The sequence below is a fragment of the Macrotis lagotis genome, chromosome 2 (genome assembly GCF_037893015.1).
Source record: "Macrotis lagotis isolate mMagLag1 chromosome 2, bilby.v1.9.chrom.fasta, whole genome shotgun sequence".
Taxonomy (NCBI): domain Eukaryota; kingdom Metazoa; phylum Chordata; class Mammalia; order Peramelemorphia; family Peramelidae; genus Macrotis; species Macrotis lagotis.
This window is the reverse complement of record NC_133659.1, coordinates 99,943,623-99,966,611: the sequence shown is the minus strand read 5'-3', so window position 1 is coordinate 99,966,611 and position 22,989 is coordinate 99,943,623. Positions and strand designations below refer to the sequence as shown.

Sequence of the window (22,989 nt, the reverse complement as noted above, 5' to 3'; positions counted from 1 at the left end):
CTAGGACACTGGTTGGAGCTTTCAAGGGGTGGGACTTCTAGGGACTAGTGACATTCCAGGGTGCCACCAAACAGGGTGGGGCAAAGGTTGGTCAGCTAGCTATTTATTTACTTTATTCCACCCTGTGAACTAGATTCAGTTGGTCAATACACAGTTTTTACACAGTTATTAATGGGCCTATAATGTGTGAAGCCTGGCAAGACAAAAAGAGGCAAAAACTGTCCCTGGATTACTCGAGAAGCTCACAATCCAATGGGAGAGACAACAAGCTCTTACTTGGGAAATTGGTCCTGTTTATTACAATTTAAATTCATTTTGTCTCTGATTGGACTACCACTTGATCAGTCCAAACATCTAACAAATATTATGTGCCTGTACTGTTCTGAAGAAAAAAAGGGGGCATTCTTGCCCTTTAGGGGGTCACATTTCAATAGAAGAAATAACATAAAAGTGACTGTATGTATACAAAATATGTAAAGAGTATGACAAAAAATTTGGACAGTGGGGAAATCCTGAAGAAGGTAGAAATGGAACTGAGTCTTGAAGGAGGTCAGTGGGAAAGAGAAGATTTTAAGAGAGAACATTCCAAGTTTAGGGGACAGGAAGTAAAAAAAAGCATAGATTTGGGAAATAGGGAATAGTGTAAAGAAAAAGCAAATAGGCAGATATAGCCAGATCATAAAATGCATGGAAAGGAATGAAGTATAAGACTGGAAAGATAGGAAGGGGCCAACTTTTGAAAGGCTTCAAATGGCAAAGAACATTTTATATTTGATCCTAGAGGTAATAGGGAGCCACTGGAGCTCATTGAGCAATGGAGTGACATAGTTAGACCTGTGCTTTAGGAAAATGCCTCGATAACCAACTGGAGGATGAATTGGAGTAGGAATAGATGAGCTAGGGAGATCATATAGAAAGTTTATTTGGTAGCCCAGGTCATGAGACATGAAGTGATGAAAGCCTGAACCAGGGTAGTATGTGATATAGAAAAAAGACTTCACCAGTGATTTTATATATACGTGTGTGTGTGTGTGTGTGTGTGTGGAGTGAATTTAAGTGAGTACCATGCATGTGGTGGAAAAATTAACCTTTTATTTGTATTATTACTCAATTAATTTCTCTCCCCATGTTTCCATTCTATTCTGGAAACACTTAATGAGTTCCTAAACTCTTAGACAAGAACAAAGAAAATAATAAAATTAATTTGCTTTGATTCCTGATCTCAAGGAGTACATACTATAGTAGCGGAAATAAGACAGATACACAAAACTATTATAGAATGGAACATGATGAAATACAATGTGCTAAGGGGAAGGAAAAACAGCGGCAATAACATTTGAGTCAGAAATTGTAGAATGTCTGTTTTAGATTAGAAGCTCCCAAAGGTCAGGGATCTTGATCTCATTACAACCATCAAAAAAAAATAACAAATTTTCAAAATTATTTTATATACAATATGCAAGATACTGTACCTAGATGCCCTGAGAAATATGAATGCAACCTGAGCCAAAAAGTCCATTGGTATAAAGTAATTATTTGTTGCTCAAGACTTGGTAAAGTGGAGTTGGCAAGAGTGGAAGAAAAAAGAAATCTCTTCTCTAGAAGGTTGACCCTTGTGTAGGTGTGGGCACTGTGTAATTAATCTCTGCCACTGAAGAGAAAATCCCATATCAATGAAATTGGGGTATTAAGCTATATAAACAAGAAAACATTGTTCTTGTTTTGAAGTAGTTTCTGCTCTTACACTGTGACTCGATACTAAATAGAGAAGGACATTTCCTAAGAACTTTTGATGATGATGATGATGATGATGATAATGATGATGATGATAATGATGATGATGATGACATATGTATTCAGTTATTTCCTTTCCATTTCCTTCACTCAGACATTCCCTTCTCCAGATATTTTCCTGAATCAAACTGTTTTGCTTACTACCCATAATGGGTCGATTCTGACCAGACTGAAGAACTTTTAGAGAGAGTATAAAAAAGGTTCCAGGAGATAATTTAGCTCAATAAAATTATCAGCTACTTTAATTTAATTGAAATTTATTCAGCACCTTCCATATTCAGGACACCATATTAGGAACCTGAAATACAAAATTGAAAAATGATACAACTTCTGCCCTCTGGGACTTTATCAGTCAACTGGGGAAGACATTTCTAGGTAACTAGAATTCCCACATGGGGTATGAGTCACACAAAATATTCTAAGAAAATTGAGTAGAGAGACAGAGACAGACAGACAAAGAATGCTTTCAAGGAAGATTTCAAAGAAGAGATCAATTAAGAATTTATTTATTTATTACTTGCAATATACCAGGCACTAGGAATACAAAGAAAATGAAATGACCCCTGAGTTGAGGCTTGAGGTTTCTGAAAGTGAGATGAGTGAGGGGAGGACAAGGGGAAAATCTGTCTGACCCCACAGAGTCAGCTCAACTTTGAAGAGAATAGCTAGTGGTCCAGTTTGGAATGTAGTGTGTGAAGAGAAGTGATGTGAAATGAAACTGTGAAAGTAGGTCAGAGTCAGTTTGTAAAGAACCTTAAATCTCAGATTGAGTTTCAAGAAGATTTTTGAGTAGGGGATTATTTTGAAAATGGATTGGAGAGGCCGCTAAGTGGCGTAGTGGATAAAGCACCAGCCTTGGAGTCAGGAGTACCTGGGTTCAAATCCGGTCTCAGACACTTAATAATTACCTAGTTGTGTGGCCTTGGCCAAGCCACTTAACCCCATTTGCCTTGCAAAAATCTAAAAAAAAAAAAGAAATGGATTGGAGAGGAAAGAGTGGAAACCAGGATATCATTGCATAGGCTTTAATTCACCTAAGTGGTAATAAAGACTTGAACTAGGAGAATGATAGTAATGAAGGGGAGTAGAGGGGTATGACAAGTGTCATGGAGGCCTTGGTAATTGATTGTATATTGGGGCAGAGGGAAGAGTAAAAGATGACCCTAAGGGTTCAAGCATGAATGATGAGAAATATGGTGGTGTGAACAATATAAAATGATTCTCTTATGACAGTCAAACCATAGTTCCACTCTTGACATTCTTTAGGCCTCAATTCTCTCATCTATAGAATGAGGGCATAACCTCAACTGAATTTCTATTTAACTGGTTTCCTTTTTAATCCTGAGTATTTCATTTTATATACTCAAAACATGATTCTGAGTTCATAGACTTTACCCTACTGCCAAAGGGGTCTGTGGCACACAAAAAAAAATGGTTTAAGAACCTCTGGACTAGGTCCCTTTGAATTTTAAAAATCTGTGAATCTCGGTACTGAACCATATGTTGGTAACTATCTAGGATATAACAGACCAAACTGATAAACCAGACAAAAGTAAATCAACCCACTGGATAGTATCTTTGGAAACAAAATTATAAAATTGTGAAACAAAAAAAGTTTATCATAATACCAAAAATGACTGCTATTCTAGAAGACTTAGAAGCAAAATGATCTTTTTTGGGGAAGGTTTTTCCAAGGCAATGGGGTTAAGTGGCTTGCCCAAGGTCACACAGCTAGGTAATTATTAAGTGTCTGAAGTCAGATTTGAACTCAGGTTCTCCTGGGGCCAATGCTGTATCCACTGTGCCACCTAGCCACCCCTAAAATGATTATTTTAAAGAGCTAGGATAGATTTATTGAGGACAAGTCACACCAGGCTAAGTTTATTTCCTTTTCAGACAAGGTTACTAGCCCTATATAAATCAGGGGAATCTGAAAGAACATAGCATACTTGACTTTCAGCAAAACATTTGATAAATTCTCTTGTGAAGTCTTTACAGATAAGATAGAAAAGATATAGTCTGGATTAGTGAGGAATTAAATAGAATCAAACCTGTTTAATCAACTGGACCCAAAGAATAATATTTAATGGATTTGTGCTCAACCTGTATGGATGTCTAGTGTGGAGTAGCCATAAGGCTCTGCCCTTGGTTCCCTTTTGTTCAACATTTAGTTTCAATGGCTTAGATAAAAGTATAGATGGTGCAACTATCAACGTATATGTTTTGAAGAAATAAAAATCAACAGATTGATGGAATCATGATCCAAAAATTCTTTCACAGACTAGAACAATGGGCTGAATCTACAAGAGTAAATTTAAGTTGTAGAGTCCTGTATTTGAATTGAAAATAAAATTAACGCTGATTAAAGAAGAGAGGAATGAATAGATGAAAGTTCATATAAAAAAACTGGGACATTTTAGTTAGTGTTCAATGTTAATTAATAATAGTGGAACAAAAAAAGAAAAACTAACAAAATGTCAGACTACATTAATAGAAATATAGTGTTCCAAATGAAGCAATAGATAATCCCACTCTGTTCTTGCCAAGTCAAACAATATCTGCACTTTGGACAGCAGAATTTAGAAAAGGCACTAATATTGGAATTTGTCCCAAAGGGGGAACCAGAATGGTGAGAGGGAGCAGAGTTCATGCCACAGAGGAATCAGTTGAAAGAACAAAGGATGTTTAGGCTAGAGAAATCTTAGAGGGGTAATGAGAGCTGTCTTCAAGTATTTGAAGGACTGACATGTAGAAAAGAGATTTAGAACCTGTTTTGTTTGGCCTCAGAGAACAGAGCTGGGATCAATGAGTGGAAGTTAGAGATAGGTTTCACCTCCCTTCCAGGGAAAGGATTCCATGATGCTATACAGATGACTGGGGTGACTCCCATCCTATGAAATTTCCATCCTATTCTAATGTAATCTGTTCCATTCTCTGCTAATCTTGTCATTTCTATTTTATTCACAGGATTTCAGATTTGGGAGGTATCTCAGAGGCCACTTGATCCAAGCATATCAGAACAAGTATGCCTCTGAAAAAATATGAAAAGAAGTCATAGCTTGAAACATTTAGTGGAAAAAATAAAAGATTTCTAGGGAAGGAGAACCCTTTATCTCTAAGAGTAGGCCATTCCATTTTTAGTCGGCTATATTGTTCCATCAATTTCAGTCAGGTCTGATTCTTCCCATTTGGTCTTTTCTTGGCCAAGTTAGTGAAGTGGTTTGCCATTTACTTCTCAAACTCATTTTACAGACAAGAAACCTGAGACAAACAGTTAAGTAATTTGCTCAGGGTCACCCAGCTAGTAAGTGCCTGAAGCTAGATTTGAACTCAGAAAAATGAGTCTTTCAGATTTAAGGCTCTATTCACTGTGCAACCTCCTCCTTCTCCTTCTTCTTCTTCTTCTTCTTCTTCTTCTTCATCATCATCATCATCATCATCTCCTTCTCTTCCTCCTCCTGCTCCTCCTCCCCCCTTCATCATCTTCTTTCTTTCTTTCTTTCTTTCTTCCTTCTTTCTTTCTTTCCTTTCTTTCTTTTTTCTTTCCTTCTTCCTTCTCCTTTTCCTTCTCCTTCCTTCTCCTTCTTGTCTTTTTCTTTTCTTCTTCTTCTTCTTCTTCTCCATTAGAATCTTTGAGGTCTAATCATATTATAAAGTGCCCCACAGCACCTGCTGCAGCTACCTTCAGGGATGTTGGAACAAATGTTTCTCATCTATCCATTCTGCTGGGAGAAGTCTTCACAAGCATGGGGCTGACACTCACCCAACTCACTGACAGGTTTGAGGCCCATTAGTTACTCTTAACCTGATTTTATTCCATGCTGAGATGGCTTTACCAGGATGTGACTACTATGCTTGCTACAATTTCTTAGAACCACAGATGAGAGTTGAGTCTAGATAGACACCAAAGATGGATGAGAGAGCCTGAAAAGGGCTCAAACAGTCTGCAAATCTGAGGTGCTAGTCTCCCTGGAACATCCCATGAATATATTTGTGAGAGGAAAACTAAGAAAAGCCTTATTATTTAAAAAACTGTAACATTGCCTAGAAAGAAACAGTAGCAAATGAGAACTTTGTAGACAATGATGGTGCAGTTTTAACAGAGCCTCCAAGTCTTGACCAGAGCAAGGGAGCAAAGCTGCACTCAGGCCAGAGTGTGGGAGACAGTGGGCAGATCTAGCAACAATCCAAGAATGATAGAATTTCAAAAGGAGAAAAGATTACTGTGCCATGAAGAACTCTGAACACAAAGACTGGAAGTGGTTCCAAAGAGAAGGACTTGAACCAAATAGCACTGCAGAACCATAGCAAGGGGGAACAAACCTGATCCTTCCCATTCATTGATTCTCAATCATATTTAAGTGAAAATGTGGAGAGAAGAAGATAATTTTCTATTAACCGTTTTTGAGAGCATCTCAACTCTTAGAGTGGTACTATAAGTTTGGATGAAGGGGAAAGTTTTTTGAACTGTGTATGAGTTCAGATAGAAAAGTTGTTTCTTTATCCTTTGTGGTTTGTAATAAACTTGGTTTTTGTTCTATGCTTTTTTAACTTGCTGTTTATAAGAGAACTGAGGATACAAGAACTAGAAACAAGCCAAATTCTGTGGTGCCCAAATAAAACACTGAGTGGGGGGTGGAAAACATAAACCATGATGAGCTGCTTTCAAGAAAGAAGCTATTCTGTATAGGTCCAGACCTTTAGTAATAGATCATGAATTATTCTTCTATAAATATAAAAGAAAGTCCTTTTTTTAAAGTCCTATTAAGCCTGATCCCATTGTGGAGTTGACCCTGGAATCTTAAAAGTAATGCCAGCAGAATATAAACTCTAAGAGGTACTAAAGTATTAACTGTGGATTGGCAATAAACTGGGCTTATTCTCTAAGGACCAGTCTAGCTAAGTTTAGAGAGATTCATCAGCAGATGACTGGCCATCATATGATCTTTATCTTTTGGCTACATCAGCTCATGAAGACAGTCTCCTAAGGTATAAAGAGGATAGTAATTGGTATTTGTAAAAGGGAAAAACACACCAATAAAACCATAGATCTTTGAAGTAATTACATAAATGATCCTTTAATTCAATATGGTTATATTCATTTGGAATTGAAAGAAAATAACATATTGGGGAATGGGTCCAGGGCAGGGGTTCTTAACCTTTTTGTGGCATGGATGCCTTTGCCTATCTGTTGAAGTCCATGAACCTCTTCTCTTAAAAAATATTTTTAAATGTATAAAATAAAATAGATGGGATTACAAAGCTTTGAAAGGGATTAGTAAAATACAGTTACTAAAGTACTTTTATTAATAAGTTTATGCACACATTAAGAATTCTTGTTATTATAGTATATATATACTTGTCATATATGCATCATAGAGTATACCTATCACATGATAAAGATAAAATCTTTAATATTTCCCTTGATAACTTTGAATATGCAAGGAATAACTAACTTGTTATCAAGTATTTTAATACTTTGTTTTAGATATGTAGAAACATCTAGGTCTAGAGAGCCAGATCTAGAGTCTGGCCTCAGATACTTAGCAGCTGGGAGACCCTCAGCAAGTCTCTGAACTCTGTTTGCCTTAGTTTCCTCATCTGTAAAATGAGCAGGAAGGAAATGGTAAACCACTCTAGTACCTTTGCCAAGAAAACCCAAATCAGGTCACAAAGAATTGGACAAAACTGAAACAATTAAATAACAATGCTTTTATTATTTTACTTCCCTCATTAAGATTTCTATTAAAGTAATGTCTTACTTAAATGCTCAGCATATTAGATAGTGACTCAGTACATGAATTTTCTAATTAGTGACCTCAAATAATCAAAGTGAGGAGGAGATGCCAGAGTTGTATGGCATTTATACCATAGCTACATTAACACACTAGAGTGGCTTAGATCAAAGTGCTATGCCAGATAGGGTTTCATTCAAGGCTCCATAGGTAGGTTTTGTTGGAGCAGGAATTTGAGGGAGGGGAGGCACAAGAATTTATGGGGAAGAAGGTGGAAATTATACTCTACAAAAATAGTATTGCAAAGTCATGAAGGAATAAATGAGCATGTTAAGGGTTAATACAAGCAAAGATCAATGGTGGAGTGAGACAGCATAATGAAGAGACTTCTGTGACCTTGTATATCTTAGCTGATTCTTCTCTAGGCCTTACATTTTTATCTATAAAATGAGGAAATGGGACTAGAATCTAGGTCTCAAAATACCACATTAAGAAGCAATGATACCACGCAAAAGAGAATGGAGAAGTTGAATGTTCTTCAGTTGTGGGGAATCAAAATAAGTCTAGAAGTAGGAAGAAGAGTTTGGAAGGAGTCTTCTGCAAGAACCCAAATGTTGATTGATAAGTAGAGGTAAAAATAGTTCTGCAGAACCTGTAAGGATGGAGTTTGCCTGAAAACTTGGAACTGACCTATAAGTTAGGAGGAGAGAGTTGGGAGGGGGGAGTTGGGTGTGGTGATCAATGAAGAAAAAAAAAGAAAGCTCTAAGAATTTTAACCTGAAGAACCTTTTAAGGGAAAATTGGGGGTGGGTGGGAAATAGTGCTTCTTTGATAGGGAAAGATACAGTTTGAGGATCAGGATTAATGTTTTTTAATTGATATTTTCAAATATTTACATTTTGTTTTCATCAGTTTTTTTTTCAGTTGTTTGACTCTTCGTGGTCCCATTTAGGGTTTTCTTGATAGAAATACTGGAATGATTTGACATTTCCTTCTTCAATTTATGTTACAGAGAAGGAACCTGAGACAAGCAGGGTTAAGTGATTTGCTCAGTATTACCTAGCTGGCAAGTGTCTGAAGCCAGATTTGAACTCAGCAAGATGAATATTCCTAGTTCCAGACCTTGGTACTGTATCATTAAGTTGCCCATATATTTTCAAATATAGTTTTTTATTTATTTTTGCTTTTTATATCAACTATATTTCCCCCTATATCTTGTCCCAATGTTCTCTTAGAAAGCCATGTTTTACAACTATGATTTTTTAAAGAATGGAGAAACAAAACTCAACGAAACTGATCATATTGAAAAAAAAACTCACATACCCTATATTCCACAACCATAGACTCCCACTTATGGAATAGGAGAATTATCTTCTCATATTTCTTCTTTGGAGTCAAGCTTATTTTTATAATTCTGTAGCATTTGTTTTCAATTGTTTTGAGGTGGTTGTTCTTTCCATTTACTTTGTTATAGTTACTGTGTATGTTGATGCTTGACTCTTCTTACTTTTGTATCAGTTCCTGTAAGTCCTTCATTGTTTTTCTCTACATTAATTATATTCATCATTCTTACAGCATAGTAATATTCCATTACATTGATGTACCACAATTTATTTAACCATTCCCTAATCAGGATATCTATTTTGTTTCTAATACTTTTCTCCCACAAAAAGTGCTCCTATAAACATTAAGGTGTAATATCTATATTGTTTAGTTTTTATTTGTTGTTTTGTCAATGAATTCCTTGGGGAATAAGGCCTAAGAGTGGAATCTCTAGACAAAGGGGGTAGTTACTTTAGTTTCTTTATTTACATAAACAAACCCAAATTACTTATCAGAAAATTTATAATAATTTACAGCTCCACCAACAATGTACTAGTGTGCCTATCTTTCTGCAGTCCCTCCATAAAGTCCTTCAGTTAGCCTCTTACTTATGAATAGCATTAATACATTACTATTCCTTTCTTTTTCATCTTTGCCAACTTGCTGAGTATTTAGTAAAACCTCAGGGTTGTTCTGATTTGCATTTCTCTTCTTAGGGATTTGAGTCAGTTATTAGTAATCAAAGTGCTAGTGGAGAAAATCAACTGTAAGTGTCTTCCAGATAGCACATAGTTTCAACTCTTTCTGAAAGCTAGGAGTAGACTTAGTTCTCTAATATCTATGCCCTGAAAATTTGCAAAGGATGTGAGTGGAAAGGCTTGAGTTCAAAGCTCCAACTACCATTTGATTCTCAGCACCAGAAGTAGTAATACTGACTACAAGGTCACTTCCTAATACCACCTATAGAACCTAGCCTTGGTATTGAGGTTGGGAATTCAAATTAATTCAACAGACATTCATCAGATACCTATGGTACACAAGCTAATCAGATGAGGCAGACAGAGAGAAATGACCTTGGAGTCAGATTCACATCTGGCCATTGTTGAATGATAGCTGTGTGACAATGGGCACAACCCCTAACCTCTCAGAGATACAGGAAATTCTCTGACTGATGGAGTGAGTTACCTCAGAGAAATTCTTTACAATATGAAATTACAGGTCTGGACTGAAAACAAACACAACAAAAACTTCAGTAGTTACTGAAAATAAAAAAAAAACAGTTCTTACCTTCAAGTAGCTTACATTTTACTGAATTGTAAACAGAGAGTAACAACTAAGTGGTACACACCCTGAGGCCCTAATAGTTTCTTATTAAATTTTTTGATTGAATGAATGCATACCACCTTTCAGAAGTTCATCCGTTAGTCCCTTACCTCTGAATAACATTCATTCACTTCTAAATTGGACTGATGCATACCCTGTACCAAAATAAGGTCAAAAAGGAACCACACATCATTTACTAGATCAAGAAATATTCTGTCAATTCATGGAAAGGGGAGAAATTTATGACCAAACAAGAATTAAAGTACATTATAAACTGAAAATGGATGATTTTTGACTATATTAAAAAGGTTTTGCATTAATAAAACCAATGCTGCCAAGATTAGAAGAAAACCAGAAAGCTGGGAAACAATTTTCACAGCCGGGGTTCTGATAAAAGTCTCATTTCTAAAATATATAGAGAATTAAATCAAATTTATAAGGTTACAAGTCATTCCCCAATTGAAAAGTGGTCAAAGAATATGAACAGGCAGTTTTCAAATGAAGAAATTAAAGCTATATATAATTACATGGAAAAAATGCTCCAAATCATTACTAATTAGAAATGTAAATTAAAACAACTATGTGGTACCACCTCACACCTATCACGTCAACTAAAATAAGAAAAAGAGAAAATAATCAAGGTTAAAAAGGTTGTGGGAGGGTTGATACATTAACGCACTGTTGGTAGAGTTGTGAACTGATCCAATCATTCTGGAGAGCAATATGAAACTATGCCTACAGAGCAATAAATCAGATTGTACCCTTTGATCCAGCAATACCAATACTAGGCCTATATCCAGAGAAAATCATGAAAAATGGGAAAAGTCCTACCTGTTCCCAAATATTCATAGCTTCTTTTTTTGTAGTAGCAAAGAATTAGAAATTGAGGAAATGCCCATCAATTGGGGAATGGTTGAACAAGTTAAAGTAAATAAATGTTATAGAGTACTATTGTTCTATAAGAAACCATGAATAGTTGAACTCTAGAGACGCATGAAACAAATTACAGGAACTGAGTAAAGGGAGCAGAACCAAGAGAATATTGTACACTTTACCATCAACCTTATGAGTTAATCAGCCTTGATGGATGAAACCCCCCTCTCAGAAGTTCAGAGACCTAAGAGAACCCTGAGAGACCTGTTATGGACAATGCTATCCACATTTGGAGGAAGAAAATCAAAACAAAATAAAATAAAGAAAAACCTGCAGAATCTGAATGAACACTACATTCACTTTTTTAAAATTCTAAGTTTTTTCTTTCCTATTTCATGGTTTTCTTTTTCCCTTAGTCCTAATTCCTCAAACAGAAAATGACTAAGTTGTAAATATATTAAACACAAATGTATGTGGACAATGTTCACCAGACTAGTTGCTGCTAAGGGGAGGGGAATGGGAAAGGAGGATGGAAGTAAATTATGTAATTTATAAACATGCATATGCATGTGGATGATTGTTGAAAAACTCATCACATGTAATTGGAAAAATAAAATGTCGATTATGAAAATAAATAAATAATAGGTTGGGGTGAGATGGGAGTCAGGTGGGAGATGGGGCAGAGAGATGTCAGGCACACTGTTTTCCAAGAGAGTTAGATTCAAATCTCCTCAAACCCTAGAGGCAATATGTGGAAAGCCTTCTAGATCTTCAGTCAGCAGGAGCTTGTTTTGAATCCTAGCTCTGAAAATTAATATTGTCTAAAAATCCTAGATAATGTCCTTTATCTCTGTCCTTAATCTGCAAAATGAGGAGGTTAGTAAAACAATCAAATATAGTAGCCTATTTAAAAAAAATGCAAGGACATGACCTACTGGGGGTAATTTCTCTTTGACAAAAAACAGCTGGAAATTTGGGAAACATTTTGATAGAAATTAAGTTTAGATACATTACATACAATAACAAACACCAAATAGATACTTAAGCATAAATAAAAAAGATCACATCATTTTTATTTAAAAATAAAGAATGCAATCCAGCCTCAGACACATAATTCTTATCTATGTGCCCTTGGGCAAGTCACTTAACCCCATTGTCTTGCAAACCCCCAAAAAAATAAATAAATAAAGAATGTAAAGAGGTACCATATGCAATGGTAGGGAGAGAGAGCATTCTTAAATACAGTAAATGGATCAAAGCTCTAAAGCTTTGCCATTTCCAAAAAGGACCAAAGATCCAGAGCTAAAAGGGACCTCAGAAACCAACTAGTCAATTTTCCTTATTTTACAGACAAAAATACTTAGCCCAGCTAAGGGACTTGCCTATGATTCATCCAGTCTTCCCCAGAAAATGAGTGATCTCTATCATCTTCACTCTCTCAGCAATCTTCATTCTCTCCCTGTCTACTGTATGCTTCCCTACTGCCTACAAACAGTCTCCCCCATTTTCAAAAAAACCTCACAAGATCTGTCCATCCCTTCCTCCAATTATTGTGTAATATCTCTCCTCCTCAGTAATTAGCAGAGATACATGCAAACAATGAATGGTTAATAAATGTGTTAAGCTGAATTCTAATTTGAAAACTAATTTGTTGTGCCATTATTTCAGTCATATCTAACTCAGTGATCACACATTTGGGGTTTTCTTGCTAAGATACTAAAGTGGTTTGTCAGCTTCCTTCCTCAGCTCATTTTATAGATGAGTGACTTGCCCAGGGTCACATGGCCAGTAAGTATCTGAGTTCAGATTTGAACTCAGGAAGATAAGTCTTCCTGATTCCAGGCCTAGAGTTCTATCCATTAAAGTTCCTGAATTCTTGAATAAGAGAGACCAATAGCCAAGGAGAAGATGAATTTATGATTTGGGAGCTAGGAAAGTTTCCTAGAAAAGGTGCCAATTGACCTAGACCTTGAAGGATAGGTTGGATATTAACTGGAATAACTGGAGAGAAGAAAGATTCAGATCCCAGAATCATGGGATTATAGATTCAAAACTGAGAGGAAACTGGAAGGCCAATTTGTCCATTATGCAGATGAGGAAACTGAAGCCTGGGGTGGCAAAGTCATTTTCCCAATTTCACACCAGTAATGATCAGCAAAGCCAAAATCCAGGCCCATGACCTCTAAATCCAAGTCTTGGGGCTCTATCTATTGTATCATATTCTTTTGTGCAGGAGAAGAGGGAAAAAAGACTACAGAAAGATTTGTGATTGCTAGGTTGTCACTTGGAAGAGGAACAGCTAGGTGTTAAAATGGATAAAATACTGGGTCTGGAATCAGAAAAACTCATCTTTCTGAGTTCAAATGCAGCCTTATATATTTCTGGTTAAGTGACCCTGAGCAACTGACTTCACCCTGTTTGTCTCAGTTTCCTCATGTGCAAAGTAAGCTGGAGAAGGAAGTGACAAACCACTCCATTGTCTTTGCCAGGAAAACCCAAAATGAAGTCAGAGTTGCACAAGAATAAACACAACCACCACTCGGAAGAGAGATTAGCTTCCATTTTATTCTGCTTTGCTTTTGTTGGTGTTGTCCTTTCTACCTGAAGAAGACCAATGACTTACAGATGAGGACTTGTTTTACAAGTCTTGACTTCCAAATGATTAGGATTTGAGGGAAGCTGAACTATGCAAAGTCATCAGTCTCACTTTCTCCTCCTGTCCTCTCACTCTTCTCCAGCGTCATCCTGCCCAATGGTAAGACATAAGTCAGGACTACTAAAGATGACACCAGTTATGCCCAGAGAACAAAATTAACACCAGTGGATGGAAATTACAGGGGCAGGTTTCTGATATCTATTAATGAAGAACTTTGTAATCACCAAAACAATGCAGAAATAAAGAGTGAAGTCCTGGAAGTGTGAAGTTTGGATCATAAAGTCTGAGCTTTTTTTTGTTTTTGTTTTTGGCTTACCTAATGTCACATAGTTACTAGTTGTTTAGTGTCTGAGGCTGGATTTGAATGATTTGAACCTGGGTCCTCCTGATAGGGCTGATCATCACTGTGCCACTTAGCTCTGAGATCTCTTGATTTTATACAAGTATCTCACCTAAACCTCTCATTTTCCAGAGGAGGAGACCCAAACCTACACAGCTGAGATCTGCCTAAGGCCCCACAGATAGTATGGAAGACCAGAAATCCAGCATTCTGTCCACTCCAGCAGGATGCCCACTTGGCCTGAGAGGGGATAGAGCAGACTGATGACGCAAGGCACCTTCCAGTTCTAAATCTAGGTATGTTTTAGAGACCTTTCCAATTCCGGGCTTCTATTTTTCTGCCCTTTGTTCAGCGACACTCCCTTTTCTTGCCCAGTTGAGGTTAAGAAATGCCCTCCGATCCCTGCCAGTCCCCTCCAAACCCCCCAGAAGAAGGCGGATCCTTGTTGCCGTGGAGACAGTGTGAGTAGGGGAGAGGGGCATCTCTGCAAGCCAATAGGAGCCCGAGTGGGGCGGGGCCGCGCGGGGCCCGGTGCTGATGTTGAGAGGTTCGGAGGTTCGTCGCAGGATTGCTGGGGGAGGGGCGCGGGGGCTTGGGGCCCCGGGGCTTGGAGGTGGGGTGCAGGAGGCTTCGGCCCATCTCTGCCAGGCGCGGTGGGCACTGGACTTCTGGCCTTGACCGGCTGGAGAGGGATACTAGAGCTCTGGGCCTGCGCAGGAGAGGGCGGCTGTGGCAGCTTGGGATGGGGAGCGGAGACCGCGATGCGGAGAGGGATGCCCAGGGATGCAGGCGCTGGGAGCGCACGGGGTGGGGGCGGGGAGGCGGGGGGGGCAGGAGCAGACGAGACAGCCCGCGAGGCACCGCGGGGTCCGGATACTCAGAGCAGCCTACAGTCACCCCACCTCAGGGGCCCCCGGAATTATTCTTTCTCGTTTTGACCAGCGGGGGAACCTGAGCCCCAGAAGGAGGTCACTTACCTAAGAAAAGCAGGTAGAAAAAGGACCCAGACGCCCGGCTTCCTAGTCAAGCGGGGCAGGGGGCAGTAAGTCGGGCTTTGCGGACTTGGGGGGGGGTATTTGAATTTTAGGTTCACCCCCCCCCTTCCCCAACTTCTTTTCTCTTTTCCAGGCGACTGGTCATGCTGACCCGGCGAGTCTTGATCAGCATGAAGCTCTTACCCCTGGTGGCCTTGGCCTGGTGTCTGGCCATCCCCCCAGCTCAGGCCGGCAAGGTGAGCATAATGGGTTGAAGAGAACGTGCTGCTTGGCTCTACTGGTATCCGTAGTGCTGGCCATTTACCCCTCCCCAAAACAGCTGTAGGAAGTCCCACTGTACTTTGGGGATTCATGAGTATGTCAGGTCTGGCGGGTCAGTACTCTTGAAGTCAGGACACCTGAGTTTTGGTCCTGGCTCTCACTGGCTTCTGTTTCTCATAGCCTCAGTTTCCTAAATGGGGGGAATTGGTCTGCCTCCCTCACAGAATCATTGGGAGGAGAGTGCTTTATAAGCCTTAAAATGGCATATTAATTCTCCTATCCAGTGTTTGGGTTGAGAGAAAGAATGAGCCACAATTCGGAAATAAATGAACACGTCTGTGGTGCTCACCAGTTCAACAGATGCTTATCAAGGGCTCACTGTTTACAGACTAATTGGGGGGGGGGGGGGGGAGAAGAACAGAGTTGAAGAAACTATAAAAATGCAACACTACAAAAATTCCCTTCTTCTCAAATGACTTTGTTTGGGGGGGGGGGGTTTGACAAGGCAATGGGGGGTAAATGACTTGCCCAAGGTCACACAGCTGAGTTAATTATTAAGTGTTGAGGTCAGATTTGATCTCAGATCCTCCTGACTCTGGGGTCAGTGCTCTATCCACTGGGCCACCTAGCTGTCCCCCAACTACCTTGTTTTTAACCATGTAGTTATTTGTTTGTTCCTTTAAATTCCGTATATACTTATAAATGGCCTGGTTACCATTCCCCTTCCAGTTCGAATTTCATTTGGGGCCTGACCTGGAGGCAGGAAGTTTCATCTTCCTGTGTATCCCTGGGCAAGTCACTTAATCCTGTTTGCCTCAGTTTTCTCATCTCTAACATGAGCTGGAAAAGGAAAGCCACTCTAGTATTTTTGCCAATAGGGTCATCAATAGTGTGAAAAGACTGAAGACATTGTTTAATTTATTGTCTTGGTATCAACAATTCTTGTTGAGTGATTAAAGTAGAGTCAGAAAGTCAGAAAGACATGGGTTTAATGCTGTCTCTGACTGCTATCTGTTACTTAACCTCTCACTTTCATTTTCTTCATCAGTAAAATTAGGAAGATGAAAACCTTTAGTACTTATTCCCCCAGGGTCCTCTGATACTCAGAGGAGAGAATGCGAAGTACTTGCAGACCTTAAAAGTTCTGTGTAAAAAAAGTCAGTCGTTTGATGTTGTTGTTGTGGTGGTGGTGGTGGTGGTGGTGGTGGTGGTGATCATGAAACTCAAGATAGAGATATGTCAAAGGACAAGTATCCTTTCAGAGAAGCTTTGCCCCACTGTGAGGTTATCATATCTCCACTCCAGAATTTACAGACCTAGGCAATCTTCCTCAGACTCATTTAGAACCATTTTTTGTTGTTCAATAGTTTCAGTCAATCTGACTTTTCATGACCATCTTTGTAATTTTCTTGGCAAAGCTCTTGGATTGATTTGACATTTCCTTCTCCGATTCATTTTTACAGAGAAACTGAGGCACCCAGGGTTAAGTGCCTTACCCAGGATCACACAGCTAGTAAATAACCTGAAACTGAATTTGAACTCAGAGCTTCCTGTCTCCAGGTCCTTGTCTTCCTGTCTCCAGGTCCTTGCTTTATTTGTTGTATAGACTCATAGAACCACAAAATCATAGAACTGGAAAGGACTTTAGAGATCATCAAGTCAAGTCTCTTCATTTTGCAGAAATGGAAACTGAGACCTAGAGAGGTTGAGTGATTTGCTCAGTGACACAGCTAAGTAGTGGCAGAACCATGATTAGGCTCTAAGTATTTTGATCTATTCCAGTGCACAAGGCCAGCAGCTTTCCAGAACAGGAAGATGATATGATTCAGACTTCCAGTTGCTAGATGAGCCTAGGTCCGGGAAAGATGAAGATGCAAAATCAAATTTGATGAGTATCATGGAGAGTACAATCTTGATTCTGTGTCCTATGGAGGATGATCTTTGATAAGAGCTCTTTGTTTTTTGCTTTTTTTATCTCCAGTGCTTGGCTCACTTAAAAAAAATCCTTGTTAGGCAGCTTGAGGGTATGGATACAGCCAAGGAAGAAAGATCTAAGTTTAAATCTAGCCTCAGACCCTTACTAGCTGTGTGACCCTGAGCAAAGATATTGGCTATTGTCCACTTCGTTTTTTCACAACTATAATGAGATTATTATAAAGAGATTGGGGGCAGCCAGGTGGTGCAGTAGATAGAGCACTGACCCTGGAGTCAGGAGGACCTGAGTTCAAATTTGGCCTCAGACCCTTAATAATTACCTAGCTATGCGACCTTGGGTAAGTCATTTAACCCCACTGCCTTGCAAAAGAAGAAAAAGAGATTAGCATAGGAAGCACTTAAAGTTTGCTGACTGGTCAATATGTTGATTGATGGGGGAGTCACAAGGCAATGGTTTTGCTAGGAATCAGTGCCCTGCCTTCCAACCTGACTGTGTTTTCTGTTCTCTTCCAGAGTTCTGAAGACATCCGGTGCAAATGTATCTGCCCTCCATATCGTAACATCAGTGGACATATTTACAACCAGAATGTGTCACAGAAAGATTGGTAAGGCCCTGCCAGTTCAACCATCATTCCTCATAGGGGCTTCCTCATGAGGTCATTAGTATGCCAAAATGGCAGGACTGCAAATGGAGGCTACATAATCATTAAACCAGGGGTGCTTAGGGGACATTGCTATTTTATTGATGTTTGTCCTTCACTCTTGAAGAAGATAATGACATCAGGAAGATGATGCCATGACTAGCACATATATTGGATTAGAGTGAGAGGGGTACTGGGCTAAATTACCAGCCTCATGTTCTCCTCCAGAGCCATCTGAGTCCAGGGACCAGACGTGGATCAGGACAACTAGAATTGGTCCTGGATGCAAGGCAGTCAGGTTAAATGACTTGCCCAAGATCAAATAGCCAATAAGTATCTGAGTCTGACTTCAGGGTCAGTACTCCACCCACTGTACCATCTAACTGCTGTTTAGGTATAGGTTGGACTAGATGGCCTCAAGGTGTGTTAAAATTCTTAGTCCCCACCACTGCAGGAGCCAAGAATTGCATTGCGGTCTCCTCTGGGGATCTGAGCAAGGGTCTGTTTTGCTACTCTTCCCCTCAGTGTCAGAATTGGGAAATTGCCTGATAAGAGATCTAGGGGAAAAATGCTTTTTTGAAGTGTGATGGTTAGAAGTGTGGTAGGGAATGTCATTCATTTGGCACTGGGAAAATCTGAGTTCCAGTCTGAATAGCAAGTCACACTAATTTGGTACTTTTCCAGCAAGTCAAAGAAAAAGACAGTTTAAAGGTAGGAATTGGTGGGTTAGCCTTAGTTTCCTCATCTGTAAAATGGGAATAACAATATGACCACCTCCCTTGAAAGTTTTCCTAAGAGTAAAGTATTTAGCAGAATGGAAAGAGTGGAAAGAGTGCTTGGGTCTCAGATTGTCAAAATACCTACCTTCAAATACCTTGAGTAAGTGACTTAAGCTCCCCAGATCTTAGCTCCCTCATGACCTGTAAGGCCCCCTCACAGCATCCTGAGATCCTAAGTGCTCCAGAAACAGGAGCTCTTGTTTATTCCTGATTGCAGCCTTTGATTGTTGCATGGGTCCTACTTACAACTTGGATCTTGGCTTATCCTCTTACAAGATTTGAGGTCACAGCCTTCCTAGATCTTCAGGGGCTTTGAATGAGGCCCAGGAGAGGGAAACCCTGAGCATATGGTTTCAGGGCTTCCATGTGAAGGAGCAGAGGTACTGGGATTGCCTCTTTTAGTTTCATCTCTTTATCCCTCCCTGCCTCTCCTATGCCAGCCAGGGCACCCATCCTTGCCTCCTGGGGTATGCTAGTCAGCATTTTCAGGAGAACAATAGAGCAGCTCAGAAAGATGCTCTTCTTGAATTCTAATTACAAACCTAATTATGTTAGGGAACAAATGAGATGTCTCAGATAAAAAAAAAAAAAACCTTGAAATAGAGTTGTTCTGCCCTCGTGTGTTCATTGATAGTAACTGCAGATATCAAAACAGTAGGCTCAGGAGACCAGGAGGGATGGTAAAGGTCAAAGAATCCAACCTTCTCATTTTACAGAAAAGGAAACATTTTGAGGGCGGTTAATAATTTGCCCATGGTCACACATCTAGTTAGTGTCAGAAGTAGGATTTGAACTCAGATCTTTCTGCATCCTTTTCTGTAAAATGAGAAAATTGGATTCCTTGACCTCTGAGATTCCTTCACCTCCAAGTCCAGTGCCCTTTATATTACCTGCACTGACCCTATTCCCACTCCAAAAACTAAACAAACAACAAAAAACAGAGATATTCTTCTCTCTAGTCTTCACAGGTGGTAAGTACAACTTTCAAGGGATTCAGAGGATCACAGACCTAGACTGGAAAGAATGCTAGACTAAATAACTCATATTTATAAAAGTCATTCAGATTTAAAAATCACTTTCCTTATAACATTCCTTTAAAATGTATGGTATATGTGTCAAATTATAAATTTTACAAATTCTAACACCACCAATTTCCTACCTTTAAGCTGTCCCATAAGATTTCTTCCCCTTCTTTCACATGCCATCCAGCAGGACCCTAACTTCTTGGAAATCTCTTAGAAGAGGCACAAGCATTGCCAGGTCCTCCCAAGGTTACACCAAAACTTTGGGTAGAATCATAGCCCCAATGCACCATGACCCTTCTATATTTGAAGAGACTGATCACATGGAGGGCATGGATACATATTTTTATTGGCCATAGAAACTCCTGAAGAGTTAAGCAGGAAAGGTTTGTGGTCTGTACTGGTGAAATTCATAAGCTTTTGAAGTGCTGAAGTCTCAATTTTACTGTTTCCCCGACTTACCCATACAGATTCCATATTTATTCCCTGGGACGATCCCTCTCATGTTGTCACTGGGTCAGATGAAACTGATGTGTTGGGAGCACTCTTCCCGCTATTTTTGTAATATAAGAGCACAGGATCTGGAGTTGAAAGATCTTGAGTTCAAATTTCAGCTCTGCCTCTTCATTACCTGTGTGCCCTTGGACAATTTGCTTAATCTCTCTAAGCCCCAGATTCCTCTGGGGAAGGGAATGTTGGGCTGAATAATCTCTGCAGTCCTTTCCTGTTCTAAAATCCAATTATCATAACTGGTCAACAATGACCTGGATCTGGAAAGGTCCTTAGAGGCATTTCAGTCCTGTCTCCTCCTTCTACTGATGTTCAGTGATTTGCCCAGAATTGTATAGCTGGAAAGTATTTGACGTACAGTTTGAACACATTTCTTCCCAACTCTAGGTCTGTCCAATTCATTTATTTTGCATGTGAGGAAACTGAGACTCAAGGAAGACTTGTTCAATGTCACAAAGTTAGTAAGCAACAGAAATTTGAGTAGAATCCAGGTTTTCTTGTCTACAAGTTTCTCACATTCTATTCACTATATTCATATCTGGAGATATTGTTCATTTTCTGTGCTTCCCTAACCTGAAATTTCTCTTCTGGTAAATTTATCCCTTCTGGAAATCCCCAAGGAGCTAGAATATACTTAAGGACCAAAGTCAAAATGGGGCTTCTAATTTCCACTTTACCCCCACAGATTCTCCCAAGTAACAAAGTCTCTCTTTGATGAATCCTTGGCTTAGGGTTTCCATCTTTCCACTGACCCATTCTCCCAACTCTTGTTGGAAGTCCACTGATCCCATCACAGGGAAGGGGATGCTTCTAGTGTCTTCTCAGACCTTGCTGAGACTAAGAACAAGGAAGAGGAGAAGACTCAGCCCCAGGGAAACTTTCTGGGACTTTGTTTTTGTTGTTTCAGTTATGTTTTACTCTTTGTGACCCCATTTGGGTCTTACTGACAGAGATACTAGAGTGGTTTGCCATTTCCTTTTTTAACTCATTTTATAGATGAGGAAACAGACAAACAGAGTGAAGTGATTTGCCCAGGGTCACATAGCTAGTAAGTGTATGAAACTGAATTTGAACTCAGGTCTTCCTGACTCCAGGCCTAAGCTCTCCAGCACCATGGCATGACCTAAGTGGTCTATGCCTAAGACCCTGCAGTTGTCATTTCTTTCAGCTTATTTTACAGATGAGGAAACTGAGGCGAAAATATTTAAGTGACTTGCCCAGAGTCACACAGCAAGGATCTGAGGCCAACTTTGAATCCAAAGATGAATTTTCCTGATTACAGACCTAGTATTCTATCTACTGCACCTAGCTGTCCAAATTAGGAAATAAAATAAAAATATAGTAGAACATACATACTGTTAATATGTGGTTTTCTGAGCCAACAAGGCTCCCACAGGGATTTTTAGGTATGATTTAGTGCCCCCAGTTTCTATTTGGGTTTGTCATCACCAATATAGTCCAACTCTCTAATTTTACATATTAGAAAACTAGCCAAGGGAGGTTATAAAACTAAACCAAGATCATGCAGTTTAATAAGTAACAAAATCAGAATTTCACCACAAGTCTTCTGCCATCAAGTCCAGCTTACTTTCTATTACACTATACTGCTTCAATTATATAATTGTGGAATTGCTTAAGTCTTGATGGACCCTGGATACAGATCAAAGCATACATTTTCACTTTTGTGTTTGTTTTTCTTTTTGTCTGTTTCTTCTTTCATAACATGACTAATATAGAAATATGTTTTACATAATTGCACACATATGATCTATATCAAAGTGCTTACTATCTTAGGGAGGGGCAATGGGAAGGGAGAGAGAAAACTTTAAAAACTCATAAATGAATTTTAGAACTGCTTTTGTTCTAATGTGGTATGTGGTTGGTGAGAGTCTTCTGGATACCTAAAGCTCTCTCTTCCCAACCCCAGCTGTTACTCCACTCTCTTCAACATCATCTCTTTTCCACCCTCTTTTCCTCCAGGCTTGGAGAAAAATGTGGTTCTTCTTGCAAACACCACTCTCTCTACTAGTGTCCTTATCTCCTCTGATAGTTAACCTCTTCTGTCATCTCCCTCATTTTCTGTATGTTTTTATATAAAAAAATTATCTTATCTCTGACCTCTTAGTCCATTGAGAAAGAAAAACAGAATCCAGTGACAAGCATGGAGACTTTTCTTTCATTACACATGTATAGTTGAGTAAAAAAAAATTCCCACATTGGCTACCTCCAAAAACAAAATAACAACAAAAACCTCACACTCTGCACCCTTGAGCCCAATGGCTCTCTATGAAAAGGTGAGTACATGTTTCATTATAAGTTCTCTTCAGTGACATGGTTGATCATTGCCCTCATCAGAGTTCTTAAGTCTTTCAAAATATTGTATTGTATTATTTCTTTTCCTGGTTCTGCTCACTTCACTCAGCATCAGTTAATACAAGTCTTCCCAATTTTCTCTGAAATCATCTCCCTTCACCATTTATAGCCTCACAGTATTCTATCCCATTCATATACCATCTGCCTTAATTTTGTTTATGTTCTAATCCACTGGCTTCTGCCCTACTAACAAAAGACAGATTCAGTCTCCACTGGAAGTTTCATCTGGAAGCCCAGTTTCCAAGATCTGAATCCTGTGGTGTCCAATCTGACAGTGTTGGTTATCTCTTTTCAACTTTTGTAAGCAGACTTAGGACACCTCATTATTCAACTGCTGCTGTTCTAAAGTTATCAGGGGCACATAGTAGGGGCTTAATAAATGCTTATTGAGTTGAAATGAATTAAATTAGGCTAGTTTGTTTTAATTCA

At 39.2% G+C, this 22,989-nt stretch overlaps 1 protein-coding gene across 2 annotated transcripts in view; it reads left to right on the top strand.

The window, feature by feature from the left end:
• Window positions 1-14,553: 14,553 nt before the first annotated feature.
• Window positions 14,554-22,989, top strand: part of TMEM9 (transmembrane protein 9) — a 29,959-nt gene continuing 21,523 nt past the window's right edge. The window contains exons 1-3 of one of the 2 annotated variants that reach the window (XM_074222344.1): window positions 14,554-14,599; window positions 15,173-15,275; window positions 17,749-17,840. In XM_074222344.1, the coding sequence (XP_074078445.1) occupies window positions 15,183-15,275; window positions 17,749-17,840 (185 nt within the window). In that variant the 5' untranslated portion in view covers window positions 14,554-14,599; window positions 15,173-15,182. Of the gene's footprint in view, window positions 14,600-14,941; window positions 15,035-15,172; window positions 15,276-17,748; window positions 17,841-22,989 lie in introns of those variants that run through there. The other variant, XM_074222345.1, reaches the window with a different exon arrangement.